General features: G+C 42.5%; 1 protein-coding gene across 1 annotated transcript; it reads left to right on the top strand.

Annotated features, from left to right (window-relative positions):
• Nucleotides 1-2,067: 2,067 nt before the first annotated feature.
• On the top strand, nucleotides 2,068-21,442 carry vtg3 (vitellogenin 3, phosvitinless; the record flags this gene model as incomplete). Its single annotated transcript, XM_079845333.1, has 25 exons — nucleotides 2,068-2,235; nucleotides 2,358-2,609; nucleotides 3,805-3,966; nucleotides 4,060-4,208; nucleotides 4,293-4,443; nucleotides 4,517-4,674; nucleotides 4,761-4,926; nucleotides 5,011-5,136; nucleotides 5,271-5,489; nucleotides 16,047-16,264; nucleotides 16,354-16,451; nucleotides 16,541-16,662; nucleotides 16,735-16,818; nucleotides 16,899-17,018; nucleotides 17,123-17,312; nucleotides 17,433-17,520; nucleotides 19,146-19,331; nucleotides 19,420-19,558; nucleotides 19,643-19,802; nucleotides 19,888-19,994; nucleotides 20,106-20,171; nucleotides 20,576-20,785; nucleotides 20,866-21,011; nucleotides 21,106-21,244; nucleotides 21,362-21,442. The coding sequence occupies 25 exons, from the start codon at nucleotides 2,068-2,070 to the stop codon at nucleotides 21,440-21,442; spliced, it is 3,705 nt and encodes a 1,234-aa protein (XP_079701459.1).
• Nucleotides 21,443-26,206: the final 4,764 nt, after the last annotated feature.

Below are 26,206 nucleotides of genomic sequence, written 5' to 3'. Positions count from 1 at the left end.
TAAACAAATAACGCATCATACAATATCGTTCATGTGGCATCTTATTGCTACATCAGACCTTTCAGACATATTTGCATTACACTGGCTCGTTCACCAGTAGTGCTATGTCACATATTTTATGTTCACCTGCGAATACAATTAGCTTACCTGCTGTTAACTCGGACATTTTTAAGAGATGCATTAGCAATTTGACTTATTATGGGCTCAACAGCCTTTTCAAGTTCGTCTTCCTCCATTTCAAAACAAGCGTGTGTTAAAAAATTAAAGAAATGCTTATATTACTTCACTGGCCAATGGAGCAAACCATCTCCGTGACGTCACGCGCTGTGGTATTGCAAGATGACGGTGCCTTTGCTCCAAAAGCTTTAACGAAACATCCTTTTTTCTTTAAAATGGTTACATTAATCGTGTTTGTTATATAATTAATTATCAAAGTGGAAATCCCTTTACTAAATAATGTAAACTTGACTGATTGCTTCATTTCTACTTTAATTCAGATTGCATCACTTATATTTTCTCATACGGAACTTACTGAACTCTCTGCATTAACCCCTTAAATGCTAAAACAGAAAATCCCAACTTTTACAACTTTCCCAACTATTACAAGCAGATGGCTGTGCTACACTACCAATTGAATAACAGCTACAAAATACAACTGAAGTTAGACCCGATCACTTAAGACTACAGCAATCAGCTTCAAATGGCAGAAGGATGGATTTTTGCTTTTTTTATAGGCGAGGTGAGATAAATTATATTTATATTGTCATGCTGTATGAGTTATTTTCTTTAATTTTCTGTCTAAAAGTGACCAAAAAAGCCATTTTAAAGCTGTTAGGCAAACCTTGGGAGGGGATCTGACCGTTAAAATTTTGTGTGCCTTCTCTGTTTTAAAACCCACAGGCCACCAATGTTTAAATTAATATTTGGTGATGATATGTTCCTGTTCTTGTTATTTGTTTAGCAGGTCACATGCTCTCCTAACAGGTTGTGATGACACTGCCTGTGATCACACTGACCTGTCTCACACCTTTGTCCCCTAGGTCTGTTTACTCAAATTATTTCTACAACACAAACCAGTGTTTCATTCTCATAGACTAGCATTTACTGAATAATTTTCCATTACATAACATTTTATATTAAATTCTAGGTTATATGTAGCAATGTACTTAACATACATATGTGCACACTATGATGAACCATTTCTATGTTTTATTTTGGATTCAATTACACAAAATCATTGTTGACCAGGCATAAGATGTAAAATTTTTATTTTACATTGTATATTCTTTACATTTGTAATGCTTTTTTACATTCTTACATAAAAAATGTGTGTGTGTGTGTGTGTGTGTGTGTGTGTGTGTGTGTGTGTGTGTGTGTGTGTGTGTGTGTGTGTGTGTGTGTGTGTGTGTGTGTGTGTGTGTGTGTGTGTGTGTGTGTGTGTGTGTGTGTGCGTGTATATATATATATATATATATATATATATATATATATAGAGAGAGAGAGAGAGAGAGAGAGAGAGAGAGAGAGAGAGAGAGAGAGAGAGAGTGTGAATACAGGACAAATGTGATGCCACAGGGTCGCTTTACCTCACTAACTGCATCAGATAAGGGAGTAGGAGGGAAAGACAGCTCCCTGCTATATAAGGTGATGTCCAAGTGACTGATACCACATCTGGACTTAATCATGTGGCAGTTGTATCTCTGTCTCCTGGTAGCCATGGCTGGTGAGTACATAAAAAACAGAAAAGAGTTAAGCCAGATTCAACTGCATGCAGAGTGTGGTCAAAATAATTCTTGCTTAAATATTATTTATAAATGATAATTTTACCAGATAACATGTACTTTTAATGGTTAAAAGAGAATAGTAATGTTTTTCTTTCCCCTCCATTAGCCAGTGAGACTGTCAATTATGGTATGTAAACACAATAATGTACATCATTCATAAACCTACAGAGATTGCCTCTTTATTCTAAGATTTACTATAATGTTATATGTATTATTATATGTGATGTATATGTCAATAATACAGTTAAAAACAAGTTATTTAGGACCATTTCATTGTTTCTCAATGGGCAACATTTTAGATCCTTTCTTGAACTCTAAAAAAACGTACGAGTATAAATATGAGGGATTGGTACGAGTGGGCCGGGAACTGCCAGACCTGGTCGAGTCAGCGCTGAAGCTGAGGTGCACTTTTAAAATCATTGGTGAATCGCCACAAACCTTTGTCCTTCAGGTACTATTCTCCAATTCCAATTAACACTATTTCTCCAATTCCATCACATTTTAATATTTTCCTACTATAATAACTTTAATAATGTCATGTTATTAAACATAAAATTTTATTTTGCTTTGAAGATTTCAAATGTAGACTTTGAAGACTTGAATGGTATCCCTGGGAAAAGTGACTTTAGGCCCTCCCAAAAGCTTACTAAGCGTCTATCTGCTGAGTTCAGCCAGCCAATCGTATTTGAATTCTCCAAAGGACAAATTACTGACATTCGGACCGCACCTGGGGTCTCAAACACAGTTGTAAATATTGTGAGGGGGATCCTTGGATTTCTACAAGTCACAGTAAAAACCACACAAAGTTTTTACGAACTGTTGGAGGTACAGTATGAAATCTACATCAAGAGTTCATGTGCAAAAACCTCTAAGTCCGCCTGACATGTTTTCTTTAAAATGATTATTATTATTATTATTATTATTATTATTATTATTATTATTATTATTATTATTATTATTATTATTTTATCAGGCTCCTATGTTTAGGTTCAGTAATTTCCCTTTAAAGGCAATTAAAAGGTTATTAGTCAGTTGTCTTATGTCTAATTTTAAATCTTTATTCAATTCACTGGTATTTAAAGCTGTATTCCGTAACTTTTTGGGTTAAAAATTATCCAAAATTAAATTTTGAGCAAGTACATAATCAGCCAATCTCCTTACCTTAACCTGATTCACAACGGTAATCTTGTAAAAATGTGTTATAATTTGAATAGTACTGGTGGATTTCTACGGGAGCATGTCTTTGCGTCATTACATCACGTCTGTATACATAAAGAAGGAGTCTGCAGTTCCAGGTTAAAAAGACACAAAACTTCTGTCTTTTGCTGCAAAACCAGCAAAGTCCGTGAGTGGGTTTTAATTTTTTTTTTTTGTTGCAAAAACCTCTAAATCCACCCCTTTGGACAACAAGACATAAACAGTTGGAAAATCACTAAAGATGCAACTGGAAACATTGCAAATGATGCAAGCAGAATTCAAAATGTAACAATGAAGAAACTGATCCACACAGTAGAGGGGCTGCCATGTCCGTTTCTGTCAGAGTTTTATAGCAGCACAAGGAACACTGTTGTGTTTACTTGCTACTCGCGGAATCCTGTCATTGCCACTGTAATGATGGAAAAAATATGATAAACACTTGCAGCTCTGCAATTGAAAGCTGGCTCATACACACACCGTCATTCATCTTGAAATCATATAATTCTATTCGCATCTTCTGATTGGTTTCTGTGGATTTAGAGGATTTTGCTGACAAAGGAAAGTGTTTAACGGTTTCTGCCAACAAACCAGTATTTCTGAATTGGCTGACTCTGGGATTTAGCTGATTTGAACTGAAAGTATTTGCTAAACTTATACTATGTGCAGAGAGCATTCGCTCAATATCATCTCATTTTGGACGGAGGTGGCGTTAAGCAGCTTTTGCATCTGAACTCTTCACATGTTAATAGAAAGAAAACAGCCATTAATAAGAGAATGGCTCAATGGAAAATAACATAAAACTTTGATTTTTGTATGTCTTTAGTTGGGAATTCATGGTATATGTCAGAGCAGTTACACTGTTGAAGAAGACTCCAACGCCAAAGAGTTGATAGTGAACCAAATGGTTGATATCACCAACTGTCAACAGCCAGCTGCTTTGTACAGCGGTATGGCTCTCGCCCCAGAAGACAAACTTAGCAAACAGGTGTGTGTTTCGTTAAATTTCAGTTATAATCTTGAAAAGGAAAAGTTTGAAAGTTCAACCTTGAACTAATCCAAATGCTGTTTGAACTTACAGAGGGGTGAAAGTGTTGTTTCCACAGTGAAACACACCTACACAGTGAAGTCCACAGAAGATGGCGGTCTGATCACTAAAGCATTTACTCAGGAGCGCCAATATTTCTCTCCGTTCAATGTAAAGGGAGGAAACTCTCAAATGTTGGCATTGTAAGTGATGTAAATAGTCACCAGCTAACAAATCGTTGCAAGACTGCTGATTGTGCAAGACATTTGATGTGTTCCTTTTTGCAGACGGGACATTGAGCTTCTCAAAGTTTCAGACACAGTTGACAAAATAGTGACCGGACAGGTGCAAAGCAGAGGCAATCTAATATACAAGACAGAGAAGGACCTTAAACCAATTCCTGTTGTGATGGTCGACTTGAATGACCCAGCGCCAAAGGCAAACCTCCAAGACCATACACTCATAAATATCCAAACATATACAGACATTTAAATTTTTCTGTACTCCACAGATTTTAGATTTCATTAAGCGCTTGGCTCAGGCAAACATATATCATGTGGACAGCGCTAGCAGTACGGATATTCTGGGTCTAATTCAGTTGCTACGTGTGGCAACACTTGAAAATCTAGAGCAGCTATGGAAGCAGGTCTCAGGAAATGATGAGCACAGGTATTTTCTCTACACTTATCTAAATACTATGCAGTCTGATTTGCAGTAATATTTTCTCCCACTGAATCTTCTTTTTTGGTCTTCAGGAGGTGGTTCCTGGACTTGGTTGTGGGGGTAACAGATGAGAGGATCCTCAAATTCCTTGAGACTAGATTCAAAGTAGGAGACATTACAGCGAATGAGGCAGGACAGGCACTTGTAGTGGCATTTAACCACTTGTCTGCTGAGCCTGTGTCAGTGGCATTAGCTCAGGTGAGTCAGTGACCTAGTTATACATATGTTACAATCATTAATGGCATTTTTACTGGCCTTCTGATGCTCTGTTTTGCTTTCCAGGAGTTCCTGACAATTCCTTTCAGTAAATCCCAACCTCTCCTGTGGAACACTGTGGTTTTGGCATATGGATCTCTTCTACACAGATACTGTGTGTATACTGATCCCTGCCCCATCACTGTGGTGCAGGTAACTGTGGTCTCCCACTTCTGCATGCCGAATGATTCATACAAATATCATATTTTATAATCTGTTAGTTTTATGTGGAACTTGTTTCTCTGATATTTACCTTTTTCCTGTCCTTTGTCAACAATGTTGTCCAGCCATTACTGGATATGGCTGCAAGTAGCCTAAACAAAAACTCGGAGGAGGACATGGTCCTTGCACTAAAGGCCTTGGGAAATGCAGCTCACCCCTCCAGCATCAAGACTCTCCTAAAATTCCTTCCAGGCTACTCAGCTGGAGCTGAAAAACTTCCAACCAGAGTGCAGGGTGCTGCAGTCCAGGCATTCAGACTGCTTGCATACAGGGACCCCCACAGTGTAAGTACTCAAGTCAAGTCATCTTTATTTATATAGCGCTTTATCCAAGTAATTGTTTCAAAGCAGCTTTACTGGTATAAACGGGGAAAAATGATTCAATGATGCAAACAAAGTTCAAATTCTGCATAAAGTAGCTCTAAAAAAGAAAATAGTGTCATTGTTCAACTGAGGTCAGTTCAGAGTTGATGCAGTGGAAGGGAACTTGCACTGTGTCCTAGAATGCTTTGGGGAATGCATCAGTGTGACAGGTGTCTGAAGCAACTATTGAATCACGGCAATCCTATTGACCGGCGACAGCCCAAAACATCATCGTTTTAGCGACCCTGAAGTATAAAAGGGCGCCTTGTAAACATGACATTCACCTTTTTCATCTTCAGGGACTGTAATGTTTGAAGCACTACTCGAAGAGGTAACAAAAGTATGAAGTGCACAGAGAAGGCCAAGTTCTTTCAGAAGTGTGCCAACCCGTTTCCAAGTTATTTGACACCGTAGGACACACACGAGCTGTGCGTTTACTGCCTAGTGGAAGAGAACGCACAGGCAGTTCTTGATGGAGCGAATTGTGAGTGTTTTCCCTTGAGAACGCTCCACTCTCGTCTGGCTCTCTTCTCGAGGTAGGAGGGTTGAGCATCTGGAACTGATGGTTCGGGTCCCGCTCATGCCGAGGCAGAGTGGCGAAGCGCATTATGGGGCTCCCAGATGGAGCTTGCCAGTCGTCTTGAGACAGGGTGTAGTCCTCTCAGCCACCCTGTCCCATGTATGCAGAGCTGCTGGAGATTATGGAACACGCTGCGCGCAGTCTGCAGCTGCCATGGCAGCGCGTTATGGGAGAGATCGCTCACGGTAGGCTTGACGATCGATTTCTCTCCAGCCATAATCCTCCAGCTCCGGTGAGCCTTCCATTCCTCCCCGATCTGCATACTGAGATCGAGAAGGCATGGAAGACCCAATATTCAGCCTGTATTCACCGATATCAGCGGGCTAACTTCGCTGATGTCGAGGGGATAGGGGAATATGGGTATGTGCCGATGCCACAGATTGACAAGACATTTGCGAAATATCTCGCATCTGGGCAGGCATCGACAATGAAAGCTCCAACCCTGCCATCTAAGCCTCTCAAAACAACATCTCGCTTAAATGGCAGGGCATAAATGGCAACAGGTCAGGCTGGTGGTGCCTTGCACACCATGGCGGTGTTGCAAGCATACCAAGCAGACTTGCTGAAGGATCTCAATAAGGGAGATTTGTCCCCTGATTTGTCCCCAGGTTTGTCCCCTGATGCGGTAGTTGAACTGCACTGCACCACAGATCTGGCCCCAGAGAGACAGCTGTGGCTTAACATGGCTGATATCAAGGAGAAAGAAAAGGGTTTTCTCCTCGATTCACTAGTTTCGCCCTCTGAACTTTTCGGTACCTCCATTGAGGCGGTGGTGGGAAAGTTCAGGGAGGCGAAGGCACATTCGGCAGCATTTAAAACTTGCATACCGTGGAGATCTCGGTCCGCGTCCAGGCATATGGGAGGTCGCTCATGTGCCCCCTCCTTGGAGGAGTAGGACGCAAAGGAGGCGGGACTCCAGGAAGAAGAATGATTTGAGGGAGGTGATCCATCACAAATGCAATCAGCGTTGGTGATGGATCTACTCCCACGAGGGTGAACAAAAAAAAACTAATTCGCTTCTTACATCAGGCCTGGGGCTGGGCCCATGATGAGTGGAAGCGATATTCTGATGGCCCGTCTTGGCTTGGTTAGTGAGTGTGCTCCTTGCAGGCCTGTATGGGTGATAGACTTAATTCTGAGAGTTGGTGAGTCTTCATTCAGCACGCCGCAATTGAGTCTCCTTTTTCTAAAATAAAAAATAAACATGAAAATGCATTTCGCGCCAGACCTCTGTTCCCTGTGGCGAGTTAGAGGAGTTTGGGTTTCACAAAAGAAAGTAAAAGGAAGGATTATTAGGGCCCTGAAGTTCCCCTGCTAGGTGGCTAGAACGATAGAGTAGAAGCACCATTTATATGGGCTTCGTATATGAGTTTGGGTTGGCTTTCCTTTTGTGAATTCACTGGTTGAATCTATACTAGATATAGTGGAGGCGTTCTGCTAAAGCATTTCTGCCTCTGGCCTTTCACTATGTGAATGTAGGCTTCTAGCATCCCTAATGACAGTCTCCTCTCATGGTAAGAGTTGTCCGGCCAAGGCCCACCCCACTTTCTATATTCTGAGGTGATAAGAGTAATGCAGGCTGGTGCAGAGGCAGAACTTGATAGCGTCCTAGGGTTAGACCTTCAGTGTTTTTTTAAGAAAGGCAGATTGCATTTCTGTCACCCTGTAAAATCTCAAGGTCATGTGGATTAGTACTTCCCTATTAAAGCAGGGCATTTCTGAGTATTCCATTCTCAGCTCTGTATCATTCTGCTTCACACCACAATGGCTTGGGTCGAGTTGGAATTTCTAACCTTCACTTTGTGCTGGGTTTTCAAAGTACACTCCTTTGAAGCCAGAGCATTGCCATGAGCTGACGCTCACGAGTGCAGATGGTAGGGCCCTGATCCGGGACCTCCATTGAGGTAGGATGGTGTAAGTTGTACTCCCCTTGCTTAAAGGGTTTATTTGCTGAGTACACTGCCATTGGCAATGTAGTTAGGTACCAGGTCAGGTAAACAGCTTTTCTGCCAGTGAAGGCTGCACTATCATGTAGTAGGCCTCAGCAGGCCTCCATGATGGCCAGCCCCAAAAAGGGCTTTTTAGGCCAGCTTGCTTCAGGCGGTTGGCCTAGCAGTTTGGGCTGTAGACACGCTGACAAGTAGCAGGCTTTTGCAGGCCTCATTGGAAGAGAGTCCCGATGTTTGTGGGACATACAAAGCAGCTGCAACCAGGTAGCTAGCCTTGAAAGGCCTCCTGTGGGCAGCCCCAATATAGGTGTTGGTGTGATATGGTTCCCAACTGTGACTGTATTCGTAGCAGAAGACTTTCTATCAGCTAGTAGGCCCTACCAGGCCTCCCTGAACACGGGTTAGGGAGCCAATGCAGTGTTGACAGAACCGAGCTAATATTGTCATACTTCCTTGTTCTAGTAAGAACTCTGGCTACTGCATTTTGGACCAGCAGGAGTTTGTTTAATAAGCGTGCAGGGCAGCCACCCAGTTGAGCATACAATAATCTAGCCTTGAGGTCATGAATGCATTAACTAACTTTTCCGCATTTGTCATTGAGAGCATATGTTGTAATTTAGATATATTTTTGAGATGGAAGAGTGGAATCAAAGAGCACATCCAGTCAGGCCCTAACTGACGACAACGACTTGACAGAGCAGTCATTAAGAGTTTGATTGTATAGTAGGTTATTACATTCTGAGGTTTTTGGTCCAATAATTAGAAATCCCTGTTTTTTTTTTTTTTTTTTTTTTAGAATTAAGTAGTGGGAAAATACTAGTAATCCCATTTTTTATATCAGCTATGTATTCCTTTAATTTTGTGAATTGATAAGTTTTGTTTGGGTGCAAAGAGATAAAGAGCTGAGTATCATCAGCGTAATAGTGAAAACTAACGCCATGCTTCCTCTAGATATCTCCCAAGGGTAGCATGTACAGGGTGAAGAGCAACTGTCCTAGTACTGAGCCTTGCGGTACTCCATACTGAACTTGTGATCGATATGACACCTCTTTATTTACTGCTACAAACTGATAATGGTCAGATAAGTATGATTCAAACCATGCCAATGCATATCCACTAATGCCAACTACATCATTTTCTATGATGTCTATTCAAAAGAATGTTGTGGTCAACAGTATAAAATGCAGCACTAAGATCCAATAACACTAATAGAGAGATACAACCCCGATCAGATTATAAGAGCAAATCATTGTAACTCTAATAAGAGCAGTCTCAGTACTATGATACGGCCTAAATCCGGACTGGAAATCCTTGGTTAAATAGACAGTTGCATGGTTATAATTTTATCTCTAATATTATCAATCTTGCAAGTAAAGAAGTTCATAAAGTAATTACTGCTGTGCTGTTTAGAAACATCTTGTTAATTCAGCCAGACTTCTGAGTAATCATGAAGATATTACTATAAATTACAGCAACCTTTGCCTTTCAGACGCAGCTTGTGTTTATAACAGTAACCTTGAGGTTAGACTCATTTAAAGTATTGTAATCGTCTTTTGTGTAATTCATGTAATGTAATGTAATTTTAGCCAGGTTTCTGTCAAAACACAGCACATCTAAGTTATGATCTGTAAGCATATAATTAACAATATATGCTTTTAAAAAAAGGGATCAAATATTCAGCAACCCAAGCTTTAACATCTTTTCATCTGTATTATATCTGTTTTTAATGCCACCCCTTAAATGGGTTTGGGAGTTCTTTGTATTTACTATTTCCGGGGACAGACACAGTCTCTATATGGTGATATCTTGGTGAAAGAGTATCTATGTGTTGGGATTTATCTGACTTCTGTGACATGAGACAGCTTCGTTTTAGTGAGTTTGACAACCACTTAGACAGCCAGGTATTGAGTGATGACAGTCTGCTAAGTATCTCATCACTCCGGCAAACAGGGAGGTGAACTGACACCAAACTTGCGAGTTCACACACCTCTTTAATATTAATTTTAGGTAAGAGAGATGACCAATAACCCAGTAGTCACTCTGGTTGAGCTCCAGAGATCATGGGCGGAGATGGAAGAAACTTGTAGACAGACAACCAGCATTTTAATACTCCAATGATCTTGGCATTTATGAGTGATGAGACAGAAGCGTGCTTGGCAGTGGTTAAAAAACAACAACATCTAAAGGATCATTTTTTATTTTCTACATGGTGAAGGGCACAAAGTGCACTATATATGGAATAGGGAATGATTCAGGCAGTGTAAATATGCTTTCCATTGGGGCAAACAAAGTCTGGTTTCCTTTCCCACCACCATGCACACAATCTGCTCCGGTCCAGAGTCATGATAGCACAGAGCGGATCATATGCACGAGTCGCTGCATACAAGAATATAGGGTCCGTTTGAATTCTGCACAGAATGATATATTTGGAGGAGATTAGGTGAATAAATGGTCAGAGATAAGGCAAAAACTGCAACTTTATTGATTCCAACGGCTCTAGTCAAGCTATAAACTAAATGCAATTGGCTTCACTTCTCTGACAAGCAAATGCTCCAAAAAATATGACTAAATAGGTCAAAATCGAGTTACTTGTGGAAAGTGTGGGCTACAATGAAAAAGAAGAGTCTTGTTGGTTTTCACTTGTGCTTCATTCATTGCTTAGGAATTCCAAGAAAGAAACGTCTCGGTTACGTATGTAACACTTGTTCCCTGAAGGAGGGAACGGAGACGTACGTCAGAACTAATTGGGATCTGTCTTAGTCTGAGTGTATTAGAAACGAGCCAATCCGTATTGGCATGCGGTCCACGCTCCGCCCCGCAACACGGGTATAAATACGGAAGTGGAATACTGCATATTGCTTTTTCCAACTGAGGAGCCGAAGAAGTGACTCGGCCCTTCAGCGGAAGCACAGCACAGCACCTGGCGACGGGACGTTCGTCTCCGTTCCCTCCTTCAGGGAACAAGGGTTACAAACGTAACCAAGCTGGTCCCTTTCAGTCGCTCACATTCGGCGTACGTCGGAACTGCCCAACGAATTGGGATCCCTACCAACACGCCAGAGATGCTGGCCCTTCCAGCGCCCTGCTTGAGCTTACTGGAGTGCTCCCAGCTGGAGCAGGAGTCAGGGCTGAAGCAGGGAAGGTCCGACACTGCTGATTTCTGCAAGACCCACTCAGTGTGACTATTGGATAATGCTGGGAAAGTGTGCCCGTCTCGGGAAGAACGGGCAAGGCACATCTTGCGATTGGTACGCTAAGATGATAGCATCCACTATCCAGTGGGCTAACCTCTGCTTGGAGACAGCCTTTCCCTTCTGCTGGCCTCCGTAACAGACGAAGAGCTGCTCTGAGGTCCTAAAGCTTTGAGTCCGGTCGATGTAAGCGCGAAGAGCGCGGGCGGGACACAACAAAGCCAGGGCTGGGTCTGCTTCCTCCGAGGGCAGCGCTTGCAGGTTCACTACCTGGTCCCGGAAGGGAGTGGTAGGAACCTTGGGCACGTATCCGGGCCGGGTCTCAGGATGAAGTGAGAATCAGTCGGTCCTAATTCTAGGCACGATTCGACACGATTCGCAAGAGGGTACCGAGGATGAACGAGTAGGTTTTAGTCTCCTCGCACCTCTAAGGAACCTGACGATTAAGTCGTGCTTCCCAATGGACTTACCACGTACTGCATCGTGATACGCAGCTATTGCTGCAACGTACACTTTGAGTGTCGAGGGAGACAGCCTTCGCTCCAGTCCATCCTGCAGCAAGGAAAGCACAACGTTAATCGAACACCTTCGGGGGTCTTCGTGGCGGGAAGAACACCACTCAACGAACAGGTTCCACTTCAGAGCATAGAGGCGCCTCGTAGAGGGGGCTCTAGCCGAAGTGATGGTGTCTACCACTGCTTTTGGCAGGTCACCTAGAACCTCCGTGTCCCGTCCAGGGACCAGACATGGAGTTTCCAGAGGTCTGGACGCGGGTGCCATAGGGTGCCCCGTCCCTGAGAAAGAAGGTCCTTCCTCAGGGGAATCAGCCAGGGAGGGGCTGTCAAGAGGAGTGCAAGTTCGGAGAACCAGGTCCGATTGGGCCAGTAGGGCGCAACTAGCAAGACCTGCTCCTCGTCCTCCCTGACCTTGCACAGAGTCTGTGCTAGAAGGCTCACTGGGGGAAACGCATATTTGCGTAGGTCCCGGGGCCAGCTGTGCGCCAGTGCATCCGTGCCGAGGGTGCCCTCGGTCAGAGATTAGTACAACTGGCAATGGGTCGAGTCCGGAGAGGCGAACAGGTCTACCTACGCGGCTCCGAAAAGGTCCCATATCAGCTGGACGCGTGGACTGACGAGAGAGCTTGTCGGCTGTCTGGTTCAGCACACCAGGGATGTGAATGGCCCAAAGCGACCTCAGATGCTTCTGACTCCACAGGAGCAGATGGCGGGCGAGCGGAGCATGCAACGGGAGCGTAGACCACCCTGTCGGTTGATGTACACAATAGTAGCAGTGCTGTCCGTACGGACCAGTACGTGTTTGCCCTGAAGCGGCTTCTTGAGCCGGGCCAGGGTAAGACGTACCGCCAGAAGCTCTAGGCAATTGATATGCCAATGCAGCTGGGGCCCTGTCCACAGACCCGAGACTGCATGCCCGTTGTACGTGGCCCCCCAGCCCATGGATGAGGCATCAGTGAAGACCACAGCATGCCTGGACACTTGTTCTAAGGGCACTCCCGTCCGTAGAAACGAAGGGTCTGACCACGGGCTGAAAGTTTGGCGACAGTACGGGGTAACTGAGACCTGGCACTTGCCGCTCCTTGCCAGGAGTGGCAAGGCCCGGGGGCGTCACACACAGCCGGCTTGAGCCTCTTTGGGCCCAGGGACAAAGGAAACTGCTCTTTTTTTGACAATGTGGGTACCGCTGAACTCCATAGAGCCAGCGGCAAAGATTTTTTTGGTGGAAAAGATGTTGGCCCCCCGGTCCTCCTCCGGGGTGGGGGAGGGGTGCGGACACCATCTCCCTCTGATCAGGTCCTTCCGTCCCTGGGCTGCCCGTCTCAGGGCTGCTTACCCTTCAGTTTACCGGCCGACTTCGCAGGACCCTGAGCGGGCTGGGCTGCACCCTTGCGTCCGGCGCCCTGCTTCTCGGGTGGAGGCTGCTGCTTGGGTTTAGCAGGGGCGGAGGCGGACGCAGGGGGATGCCCAGCGAACCGACACAGGAAACAGTGTTGTGTTGGAGCGGCCACTCGCTGAACTGCGCCGTCACACCAGCACCAGCACCAGGTAAGAGCAGCTTCTCGTAGAGACACGTAGAAAAAAGCTTTTCTTAAACCGTTCGGCTCCGAAGTTGAAAGCAATATGCGGTATTCCACTTCCGTATTTATACCCGCGGTGCGGGGCGGCGTGTGGACCGCATGCCAATACGGATTAGCTCGTTTCTAATACACTCAAAGTAGATTGGTCTCTGAAGACAGATCCCAATTTGTCGGTCAGTTCCAACGTACGTCGAACGTGACCAACTGAAAGGGAACAATAGATACATTGTTTCACTACTTTCCAGGCAGTGAAATTACATCTAAATTTGTGTCAAGTTTTTGGCATTTTCACATGTGAGTATTTGAGGTCATATTTTGAAAAATAATTTTGGAAAATTATTTTAGTCTTAAATGTAGATCCCAAGGGATAAATGTAATTTATGTGATTTCTTAATTAGTTCCATAGAGGGTTACACTTTTCCAAATCACTTAATGCCAACTTCAATTAAATATGCTCATCAACAATTATCCACATTCATTATATGTTTAACAATATTGATCACATTCACCAATAATTTAGATGAAACACAAGACATATTTTTACACTAAATGCAACAACAGAGGATCCCACATTAAAAAAAATAAACAATTTGACAAATTAAATATTTGTCACACTTTATATTAGGTGTCTTTAACTACTATGAAATTTAAAAAAAAACTTGTGCTGCAATTGAGGTGGGATATGGATAGGTTTATGGTCAAGTTTGGTGGTATGGGTTTTAGGGTGGGTTCAAATGGAAGGGAAGGGTCAACAGTGAAATTATAACTGTAATTACAACAATTAATTATTATAATAAGTACATGATTACTTAATATGTATGTAATGAAGTACAAGGTAAAAACATGAATTCACATAATTAGTCCATTGTATTAAATGTTAATTTAAATGTTAATAGATAGTAGTTAAAGACACCTAATATTAAGTGAGACCAAAATCCTTATAAATCAATCCAGGTAACCACATCAACTGCATAACAGTGAGAGAGCTAATGATTGCAGTCATCAGAAATACATTGTCACTAAACAACATTGATCTTCACAATTAGAATATTTGGTAACACTTTACAATAAGGTTCATTATGTTAACATTGTTAAAGGGGGGGGGGGGGGGACACTCATTTTCAGTCCATCTCATGTCTATCTTGGGTGCCTATAGAGCAGTACTGCATCCTTCATATCTCCGAAAAGTATTTCGTTTTATTATATTTATAAAAGAAAGATAGGCTGTACTGAGTCTTTCCGGAAAAAAAAACAGCGGCTGGAGGTATATCGGGTGCGTATCAGCATCTGAAACCTGTGACATCCTTAAACTTAGAAAAAATACTTTATTCTAAATAAACCTTGGAGAACAATCAGATTTAGCCATACATATATGATCCAGAATCAGATCTAGAGGCTGAAATTGAACAGGAGAAGCAGCAACGATGACTACAACAGGATGTCTCAATGGTATGAACTGTAACTATCACTTATATAACTTACTTGTTTAGAGGCTTGTCATGAGCGAGTTTTGCAAAATTTGTGAGTGTTTACTCGTGGTTTATGAGGACATAATTTGGTTTATGGACTATTGTATGCAATTTAATGTTAGCAGTTGCAAGCGGTTTTGCACGTCAGACTAGTGCGTGTTTACATAGAAAAACAATGGAATAGTTGCGCATTTGAATGAACGAGTCGATAGCTAACAACACGAAGACATCTGAAGCAGTTTTACTCACCGCCTGCTTCCAACACACGATGCCAATACCTTTGGCCGACAGTGCAATGATGTCACACACTAATTTTATAACATTTGTAAAATTCATGTATTAATCCAATCATCCCTACATTTCATTAATTTAAGACAGAAAAATGTAATTCCTCATTCGTGCTGTTAGGAGCCAGTGATTTCAATTTATAAATCCAAAATGCTTCTCGTTTCAATAATTCTTTATTTATATCCCCTCCTCTATGTAATCCTAAGACTTCCTCTATCCCTATACATCCCAATTGTTTAATATTATGCCCCTGCTCATTGAAATGTCTAGTTACTGGAGAAGCTATGTCTTGACGTCTAGTGCTTGATTTATGTTCATTAATCCATAATTTCAATTGCTGTGATGATTTTCAATTAAATATATTTTGGTAAGGACCTTTTAGCATATAGATCAGGGGCATACCTGAAAATGGCTGCCCACAGATGGTCCCAATCCAACCTCACATAGCTAAACTCTTAGCTTTTAAAAAGATTTTATATTATTTATGATAAAATGCTTTACCGCCATTGATGAGTTTTTTTCCGGCAATCCATGTTTTGACTATTATATGGTAAGGCCGCTGTTACAGATCTTCTGAAATAGTACTGCATCTCCGGACCCAAAAACAAGTGAAGAAGAAAATCAGTGTAAACCAGAAGGAGCAGATAGTAGTTATTTATACACAGGTTAGCAAACGTGATAACCAACATTCAACATTTAAATCTAAAAACTGCCTAATGTTACCAAGAAAAATTTGAACCCACAAAGAGGCATACGACTGTGCAAGCTATGGGGGGTGTTGATGGAATCTACTCAATTTATCACGCCCAATGGACCCTCGTGTACACTTAAAATCACAGAGGTCTCCACTAACATGTACTACTTTCAGCAGATGCAGACCATCTCTCTACTTATTGTATGCTTGCAGGTACAGGATATTGTCTTGGACCTATTTGTACAGAAAACTCTTCCTGCTGAAATCCGCATGCTGGCCTGCATGGTGCTTCTAGAGACCAAGCCATCCATAGCTCTGGTCTCAGTAATAACTGAAGTTCTCTTAGAGGAGACTGACCTGCAGGTTGCCAGCTTCTCCTACTCTCTGCTCAGGGGCATTGCCAAGTCCCGCACCCCTGATAATCAAAATCTGTAAGCATGCTAAATTGTCTGCTGTGTTCTCCTCATCTCTTTTCAGAGCATATGAATAGTCCTCATTCCTATTTACTTCTTTTAAAAAGATCTACTGCCTGTAATATTGCCATGAAGATTCTTACCCGCAAACTTGGCCACCTGAGTTATCGCTACAGCAAGAGCATGCATTTTGACTGGTTCCATGGTTGGTTTACATCTCCTCAATTGTTAGCTTTGTAGTATGGCGTTTTAGTGGTGCTGGGGATGGTCTGATGCTGTTTCTTGTTTCCTCAGATGACTTTTTATTTGGGACATCCACTGATGTTTATATGCTGCAAAATGAACGTCTCATACCTTCAAAGCTTATGCTAAAGGGAAAAATCCATTTCATTGGGAGAATATTGCAATTTATTGAGGTAATCAAACAATGCTATAATGTTCAGTTGAATTTGATGTATACCATGTTTTTATATGTAATATGTTTCCAGCTTGGTGTCCATGCAGATGCAATCAAGGATCTGTTTGCAGGAAAAATCACTCAACTCACAGGTTTTGCCACTATAATGAAAATTGTGAGCATCTTCAGTCTCAGGATTTATTAAATGTACAACGTATGTCATAAAGTTAATGGTTATGCTCTGATCTTTAAAAGCTCTCTGACTGGCAGAACCTACCGAAAGACAGACCTCTACTGACAGCATATGCACGCTTGTTTGGACAGGAGGCCTTTTTAATGGATGTAAGAGGAGAATCCATTCAGAGCATCATAAAGGTATTCCACCATCTGCCTTAACAGGAGATAGAGACTTGTTTATTGTTGATTCTTTATTTGTGTCAATTTAATCGAAACATTAAGCTTTATTTTATGCTCCTCAGTCATTTAGTCCTTCTGCAGGGAAGGAGAGTAAAGTTTGGGAAAAAATTCTGGATGTTCAAAAAGGGACATCCTGGCACTGGACCAAGCCACACCTAGTGTATGAAGCTCGATTCATACAGCCAACTTGTTTGGGTCTCCCAGTTGAAATCAGCAAATATTTTTCCATAGTAAATGGTGTTACAATGAAAGGTAATATTTTTTCCTTTCTTTCTTTTTTCTACCATTTATTGTCAGTTTCCCATAACACTTATTTTAATGCTGGAAAATATGGCGCTAAATACAAAATAACAACATATTCCATGTCTACAGCTAAAGCTGAAATTAATCCTCCTCCCAAGGAACATCTGGGTGAGCTGCTAAGCTCAGATATTTCCCTGCAGACAGATGGCTATGCTGGGTAATAATAAAATGTTTTCAGCTATGATTATTTAAAGGTACACTCAGTAGTTTTTGGTTTATGTCAGGCAGGCTGATGTAACAGTCATCTTGAACTTGGACACTGACACCCAGTAGTGTGGATGTATCAATTTCAATCAATAGCTCCCTTTTGAAGGAACTCAACTCAGTGTCAGTTGTTGATGCTATAGGGACGAGTCCTCGTGGAACCTGGTGTCTGGGGTACAACTTTATGCCAATACCTATGGCCGACAGTGCAATGATGTCACCCAAGTGTATAAATAAGCGCCCAAGTGTATAAATAAGGTGCATGCAAACACGTCATCAACTTAATTCTCTTCAGGAAGCAGACCATTTTTGATATTGTGCTGTTTGTCTAGGAGCTTCTTTTTCTCCCGGATCTGCACACTGAGGTGTCATGTTCATGAAAGAACCCCTATTCAGCCAACATAGTTCCCACTAGTTTGAGTCCTGCCAATGTGGAGGGGCTGTGTAGGCAGGGATATGGGAGCGTAACAGATGCCTCCGTCATCACCATCAAGTAGCCAATAGAACAGCCTGCTTACTTTGTGGCATAGAGTGCTAATCTGTGGCCATGAACAGCTCCACGACTGCCTCGAGGGACAATCCCTCACCCTGGTCCAGGTTGGATTTGTAAACCTGCACCGCCATGGGCTCCACCAGCCAGACCTGCTGCCACATATGCTTTACTTACCAGCCTCTATTTATTCTGGCAAGGATGACCATGTGGAGAGATAAATGGATGGTTAAATTATCTTCAACCCGATACATCGTTCCATATTCCTGCTTGCACATCCCTTCCATATTTGCATAACTCAAACTAGAGGGAACTATGTAGGTTGAATATGGGTTCTTCCACTAACCTGACACTTCAGTGTAGAGATCCAGGAGAAAAGGAAGGCTCACCAGAGCTGACCTGACAGGAATCGTTCATCTAGACGTTCATCTAGATTTCCTGTTTCAGACCTGATCAGTCTAGCCTCATTGGTTAGCATGGCACAGTGGGTATTAATGTCCCCATATCATCAGCTACTGAATTAAGTATAATTCCAGTTTCCTGAGAAAGGAATAAACGCTCCATCGCATTGCCATGCTTCAGGCATGCTTGTGCATCTTCCTTCAGACAATTTGAATCTGATGACTTGTTTGCAGATGTCCTATTTAAACGCTCAGATGTCATCGCACTGTATTGGCCAATGGTATTGGCGTGGAGTGACATGTGTCTCAGACACCGGGTTCCGTGAGAATGCATCCTCATAGCGCCAGAAACTGATGAAGAATTTCGTTCCCTTCTCTGGGAACCAGGGTAATACACATACTTCATGAGACAATCCGCTCAAGTTAAAATTAAATGCCATTTATTAGACTACTGATATAACTACAGTTTCAATGTCAGTGCGCATGATTTTAAACATTATGTCTGTTTCACCTAGATCACAGAGCATGTTAAAGAAAGAGTTAATCCAAAAATTTAAATTGTTTAACCATAAATCCACCATAAAAATAAGTTGTTAAATTCACATGTATAATTTTCATTTGTGGGTGAACTATTTCTTTATTATTTATGGTTTCTCTGCTGAAAGCTAACTTTCCTTCTGTCTACAGAGTGACAAAGGATCATTTTGTCTTCCATGGAATCAACACAGATCTTTTCCAGTGTGGTGTTGAGATAAAGAGTAAGATGGTAATTGACCTGCCTTGGGCATTTGACTTGAAGATAAATGTGAAAGAGCAAAAGTATGAAATGAACTTTACTCCGAGGAAAACAGTCTCTGAGTTCATTTCAGTCAAGTAAGTTTTCCAACATTTCTACCGCACCATTGTGATGCAATAAAGTGCCACCAAATATCCTAATGAGTTCTTACCTTTCTTCAAATAGTTCTAATGTGTTTGCTGTTTTGAGAAACATTGAGGAACCATCCTTATCCAAAAGTACCCCCATGATGCCTGAGACAGAGGACTCCAAGCAGGGTTTGCCATTGGCCAGAAGAATTTTACCCACTTCAAGGGATGAACAGGTACAGCAACCTTTACAACACTAGAACAAAATGGAGATGTTTGGCACATCCTACAATCTAAACAGCTGTTTTTTTCTGCGGCAGACTGAGAACTCTGAGGTTAAATTCAGGCAATGTGCTGAGGCCAAGATTTATGGAACTGCAATCTGTATTGAGGCAGAAACCAAACGATCACACTACCTTCATGAATATCCTCTGTATTACTTGCTGGGACATACTCGCTTTTCATTTAAACTAGAACCAGGTATCAGAACCTTGAATTAATTATTGATACAATCCAAAAATTATATTTAAGCATTCCTATCAATAACATGTTTCTTTTTCCAAAGCAAAGGGTGCAAACCCCATTGAAAAGATTCAGATTCAGGTCACAGCGGGCAGAAAACACCCTCCAGGAGTCAGTGAAATGATGGATCTCAGCCGCAGAGTATTCAAGGTACAATAACTCAGCCATAACTCTTTATCAGTTATAGTGGCTGAATCATTCCCAGTAGTGAACTCGGAATATATTTGTGGCCATTTTGTTTTACATGCTCCCTCTATTTAGGACACAAGAGATGAGATCACCTCCTGTGGAGAACACAATCTATCCAGTTCCTTCCCTGCATATAAGGTGCAATAGAAACATTTGTTGTGTCATTGATTCAAATGTAGATATTTAAAAAAGGAGGAAATTTCAATGATGGATTGTGTTGTGTATATTTGGGAGACAGATGAAGACTAGCTTGATTACAACTACACATACTGTAAATGTGCTGCATGATATAAAGTGTCATGCAGCACATTCATTACACCTTTCATTCAGTCCACCCAGAGATTTATGTTTTAAAACTCCTGGTAAATTAATTTAAATTTGAGTGATTCCAAAGTATCTAGATGAGCTCCTTATTTTTAGTAGAAAAAAATGAGCAGCGGTGATATTGCTGTGCGAGAGTAATGTAATGTGACTGTAAGAACAGGATATCTAGAGAGTAACTGTCAACTTATTTAAGCTCTGCCATTCTCTTCATACTGTAGGATCTTGATTCCACTCCAGAGCCTGTAGTCACAGTAAAAGCACTTGGCCTAAGTCCGCCAGCAAAACCGCTGGGCTATGAAGGTGTAGCATTTTATCTGCCAACTGCTCAAAGAGATGACATTGAAATGATAGTCTCCGAAGTTGGTGAACAAGCAAACTGGAAAATGTGTGCCAATGCAAACGTAGATAAGAGTCATTCATCAGCAAAGGTAAAGTACTTTTTTTTCTGGTGCAACTTATTCTCATTGGTTTCCATACTGCCTCACTGATTTTTGTCCTGTGTTTTTAGGCCCATCTCAGATGGGGTGCAGAGTGTCAGACATATGATGTATCTATGAGAGTGTCCTCAGCGTGCCAGCCAGAGTCTAAACCTTCCATATACACCAAGATTAAGTGGGGAACTCTGCCCTCAGTGTTCACAATGATTGGTCAAAGGTAAATTTCCTGAAATACCAAAGCACAATTTATTATATGATTTCAAATCTCAGGGCTTATGTTATCTTTTTATTTTCACATGAATTTCCCTCAGAATTCAAGAGTATGTGCCTGGCATATCTTATATTATGGGTTTCTACCAGAAATATGAGAAAAATCCAGAACGCCAGGCTGCTGTCACTGTTGTAGCACCCTCACCAGAGTCCTTTGACATGAGAGTGAAAATTCCAGAGGTTGTTGTCATATGAACACATTTCATATATTCTCATATGTCTTTTCGATTGAAAATATGTCTTATTGCCTTTCTGCTTCTGTAGGCTGAACAAATATTATTACTTTGTCCTCTCTAGCGAACTTTCTACAAAAAGGCAATTCCCTCACCAATCGAACTTGTGGGGTTTGAAGCTGTGAACCTCACCATGTCTGCCTAACAGGTTAATTTATAAACTACAGATCAAAAATAAACTTCTGTTACAAACTTCTGTTCTTGTGTATTTGTGTAAATTCTATATCTTACTCTTTTTCACTTAACAGGCTGATGTCAAAGAGCACTTCTGGAAGACCAAAATGACAACATGGGAAAATGGACATTACTGGACATTCCTGACTTATATGCTAAAATTATGATTTTTGAATTATGCATCAAGAGTTAATTTGTGACATGAATTAATTATCTTCTGATCAATCATTATATTCCAGCCTAGAGTGGGTTATATTTACCTGTAGAGCATCAGCAACATCTCCTTTATGTTAATGTCAAAGGATTGGCATGGACTTGCAATATCTGCAGAATGAATCATACAGTAGAAGACAGTATCGCTGGGTATTTATGGGTTTCTTCCAGGGACACCTTGGCTAAAGGATGAAGAGTCCAGCTTGTGATTAGGTCAAGGATAGGATTCAAAACCTCTAAGACTTTATGTGCTGTATGTTAACTGTACATGCAAATGCATAGTGACCATCTATTTGCTAGTTACATCAACAAAAGCAAGAGAGCTTTTGCTGTTTGTTGATAATAATGATAATGATGTTAATGCAAACAAACTGTATTTGCTTAGTCAATATTTCAATTAAAGTGCAATTAACATGCTTGAGTAGTAAAAAAAAAAGTTTTACTTAATCTTTTGTCAAGTTTTAATTTTGTGCGTCAGAGATGTTTAGACGAAATGGGATCTCGGGGGATGAGGCCTTCATGGGGGAGAGTCTAGTTGACGCAATCTCTGCTGACACTTCAGGGATGTGTTTTGGTCGTGTCTAGGTGTTGCGGTCATGTCTAGGTCCACGAGTCTAGGATCTGTATACGGCCCGGATCCGGCTGACTACAGTGAACCTCAGGATAAACAGAGAGACTAATATTATCGTAGATACCATTCTTTTTGTACAACACAACGCTGACGAGGTGCCCATTCAACATCGAAAAAAAAAAAAAATTCTCATAAATTCACACAAGTGATTAAGAGTTTTTTCCTGTGATTGGCTGAATTCATCATTGCACTGCACACACTACGAAGATCACGTGGCAATAATATCAAATAGGGATGTGTCCGAAAACCTTAAATGGAAAGGCACGGATAGTGGCTTCAAAACGAATAACGAATAATGGAAAACATAATCGGTTGACAGCCACTCCTCATGTTTGCTGGATAACAGGTGAGCCAGAGGATAGCACAAACTTATACATAAACCAGTAAAATCCACAATAATGAGTGTATGAAGTCAATGGGTAAATTGAGTGCAGATCAAACAGCCATTTTGTCGTCTCAGAAATCAGAGCTTGGCAAGAGCATTATCAACTAAATACTACATCATACACATATTCTACTATTTGATATGTCTATTTTAAATTTAAATTTTAAATTTATATTTAAACCTTGTAAGATATGATACACAAATGAATGGAATAAGCACAGCACGATCGCAAATAAAATATCCCTGTTGTTCGTCTCTCAGAAACCGCAAACAGATTGCGCAAGACCGGAGAAGGGAGAAGAGAACACGAGGGAAATTCGCTAGATTTAGTGATCAAGAAAATAGAAATAACTGAGTAAAACCTTGAAAATAGTGTTTAAAGGTGTCATGAACTGGCTTTTTTTATTTTGTTATACTGTTGTCTGAGGTCAACTTATGACATCTGCGTGGTTTTTACATTCAGAAACATCATAATGAATAAGTAATAGGCTATTTTCTGCCTTGGTTTTGAGGCTCTCTGAAAAATGGTCGGTTTTGATGGGCGTGCCGCACTGAAGACTTGGAAGTAAACGCCCGTGGCTAGGATTGGATAAAATTTGCATATTTAATGAGCTTCAGCTCCCTCAGTACATGTGGGAATCGTCTGGGGAAACGCTCACAGGGCTCATCAAACAAACACAATGATTCATCTCTCATCCACCCACGATTGATTGGAATGTTATTTTTGTATTGGCTGGCCCGGTGTGAATATAACCGCAAACCGTACACACACACACACACGCTTGGTCGGCCCGATCAGTGAATAACCGCAACCCGTACACATACACACACGCACGTGCGCGCAAGAAAGGAATGTTATTTTTGTATTACTTGGTCTGCCCAAAGTGAATATAACCACGAACCGCACACACACACACACACACACACACACGCTTGGTCGGCCCAATCAGTGAATATAACCGCAAACCGTATACACACACACACACTTTGCGAGCCCTGGCGTTACAAGTCCGAGTCTGATCACGAATGATCCAATAACACCTCAAATAAAGGATTATCCAGCCTGACAGCGTGCTAAGGTATGTAATCAATAGATATCAAACAATCTGTAACAATGCAATACTAACACATATAAAAAACACTGCATGAAAAGTGGGATTTTCGTCAGTATGTGGCACCGTAGATTGCCGTGGAACTTCAGGTTTACGACTGTGCACGGCAATTTGCAGGCAACACCGAAAACTGCCGGAAATTGTCGGACATTGACGTGGGCCTTGCTTGGCAGTTGTCCCCCATGTCCCCCATGACCCCATGATTTCTCCCAAACTCCATTTTTGAAATAGCGCTTTCTGTGGTCAAAATACTGTGTATGACACAGTTCAGTGTTGCAATGTTCACAGAAGCGCCAACGTCGTTTCTTCAGTCTTGGGACTTCCATCTTTCAACTGACAGCACACCGTGTTGATATCACAGAGAGTTTAATATGCACACCGCTTGCTCATAGGTATGCTTGCACGTCTCGCGAGATATTCCTTATAACAATGACCTCGCATGTGATTGGAGGAGCCCGACGAGCTTCTCGCCCTCGTCCAATCACTTGCGAGGTCATGGCCATGACGCGTACATGACGTGAAGACGAGCATTAAAAAGACGTGTTTTGGACTTTTTTTTTTTTTTTTTTACATTTCCTGTGTTCCCTTATCGAGTCGGTCTCTCGACATTACATATGGGGGAAATCCATTTCCTCGAAAATGCTGAAGCCTGATTTGAATAACTCTTTTGCTTGCAAATAGCCAATGGCGCCCGAGCCCTCGCCTGATTGGCTGACAGCCTCCAATATAGACGACGGCGGGCGCCAAAAAACCTCAGAATCTTTCTTCTTCACCTGGAGTCTGATGATAACTCGTCGTAGATTGACGCAATCAGAGTGGACAACGTGGAAAATATCCCCTCTCGCGTTCCGGCGGATTTTTCTTTCAAAATGTCTCTTTACCGCATGTGTGGTCGTCCTATCGACTTCCGGACACACACGAGCAGTGCGTGCTGTGTCTGGGTCGAGCCCATGCGGAGGCGGCACTCAAAGGTTCAGGTTGTCGAGCCTGTGAAGGACTCTACCAGCGGAACTCCCTGCAGCCCTGAGGACGCCAGATTCCAACCTGGTCTCCGCCTTCAGCCACCTGCTGTTCCAGCTGCACCATCCAGCGTTAAAATATCCTTTATATTGTGTATGTGTGTCTGTGCATTACTTCTAAGAGCTTACTAGCTCTCCACCTCTCTTCTCTCGCGTCCGTCGCGTGTGTGTATGCGCCGCGGACAGAGAACGTTATGCTTCCGCCGCTCTAAATAGAGCCGCGGACATACGGAGCTCTCCTCTTCTCTCGCTTCCACCGCGCTGATAGCGCCGCGGACAGAGAATGTTATACACCCGCCGCGCTAATGGTGCCGCGGACAGAGAATGTTATACCCCCGCCGTGCTGATAGCGCCGCGGACAGAGAATGTTATACCCCCGCCGCGCTGATAGCGCCGCGGACAGAGAATGTTTTACCCCCGCCGCGCTGATAACGCCGCGGACAGAGAATGTTTTACCCCCGCCGCGCTGATAGCGCCGCGGACAGAGAATGTTATACCCCCGCCGCGCTAATGGCGGCGCGGACATACGGGGCTCTGGAAATGGCCGCGGACAGAGAATGTTATACTTCCGCCGCGCTGATAAGCGCCGCGGACAGGAGAGGTGCACTCCTGCACACGAGTGAACTCAAGCCTAAGCTCTCCTCACTCTTCCTCCTTTCTACTCTTCTTCTTCTCTCGCTCCTGCCGCTCTGATAATGGCCGCAGACAGAGAATGCTAGAGTAGACAAGCAAACTCAGGCTGCTGGATATATCGAGAACGCGCTTACGTCACAGCCGTTCTCGCTGCAGCGCGCTTGCTGCCAAAGGAGCGCTCTCTCCACAGTGCGAGTTCGCTGACTAGAGCGCGTCTTACGTCATAACACGCGCTCTCCGTCTAGAGCATAATGGTGTAAAATGGCGGCCAAGTCTGCACCTTTTTTCACTATATCACTTCTCCCAGTCCCCTCTATTCAGACAACTGGAGTGGTTCAACACTGTAGGTAATGTGTCCACTGCATAGTGTACACTCCTGCACAAGCACTGTTAATCAGTGCCACAAAATCACTCAATAAACCTGATATTCTCCCAGTTCCCTTGGTTCAGGTGACTGGAGATGTAAATAATGCAATTAACTAGCCTGTGGTCAAACATGCTCGGTTGCACACCAACGCTGTTATGCGTTTACCTCTGTGAACTCGCCCGCCGGATACGCCGCGAGTACTCTAATGTAAGTGGCGCCCACTATACAGTGCGCGCCACCACATTATAAAAAAAAAAAAAAAAGGATTGGGTAATCAACACTGTAAAACGCGGTTATACGCTTCAGTTCGCTCGCAGACCACCCCGCTTCGGCGGCGTGATTATGTCAGAGGTATCAGAGCAGAGCGCTCCATTA

The sequence above is a fragment of the Gobio gobio genome, assembly GCF_949357685.1.
Source record: "Gobio gobio genome assembly, chromosome: 19".
Lineage (NCBI taxonomy): Eukaryota > Metazoa > Chordata > Actinopteri > Cypriniformes > Gobionidae > Gobio > Gobio gobio.
Note: the sequence above shows the minus strand (reverse complement) of the source record. Positions and strands in the feature narration are given on the sequence as shown.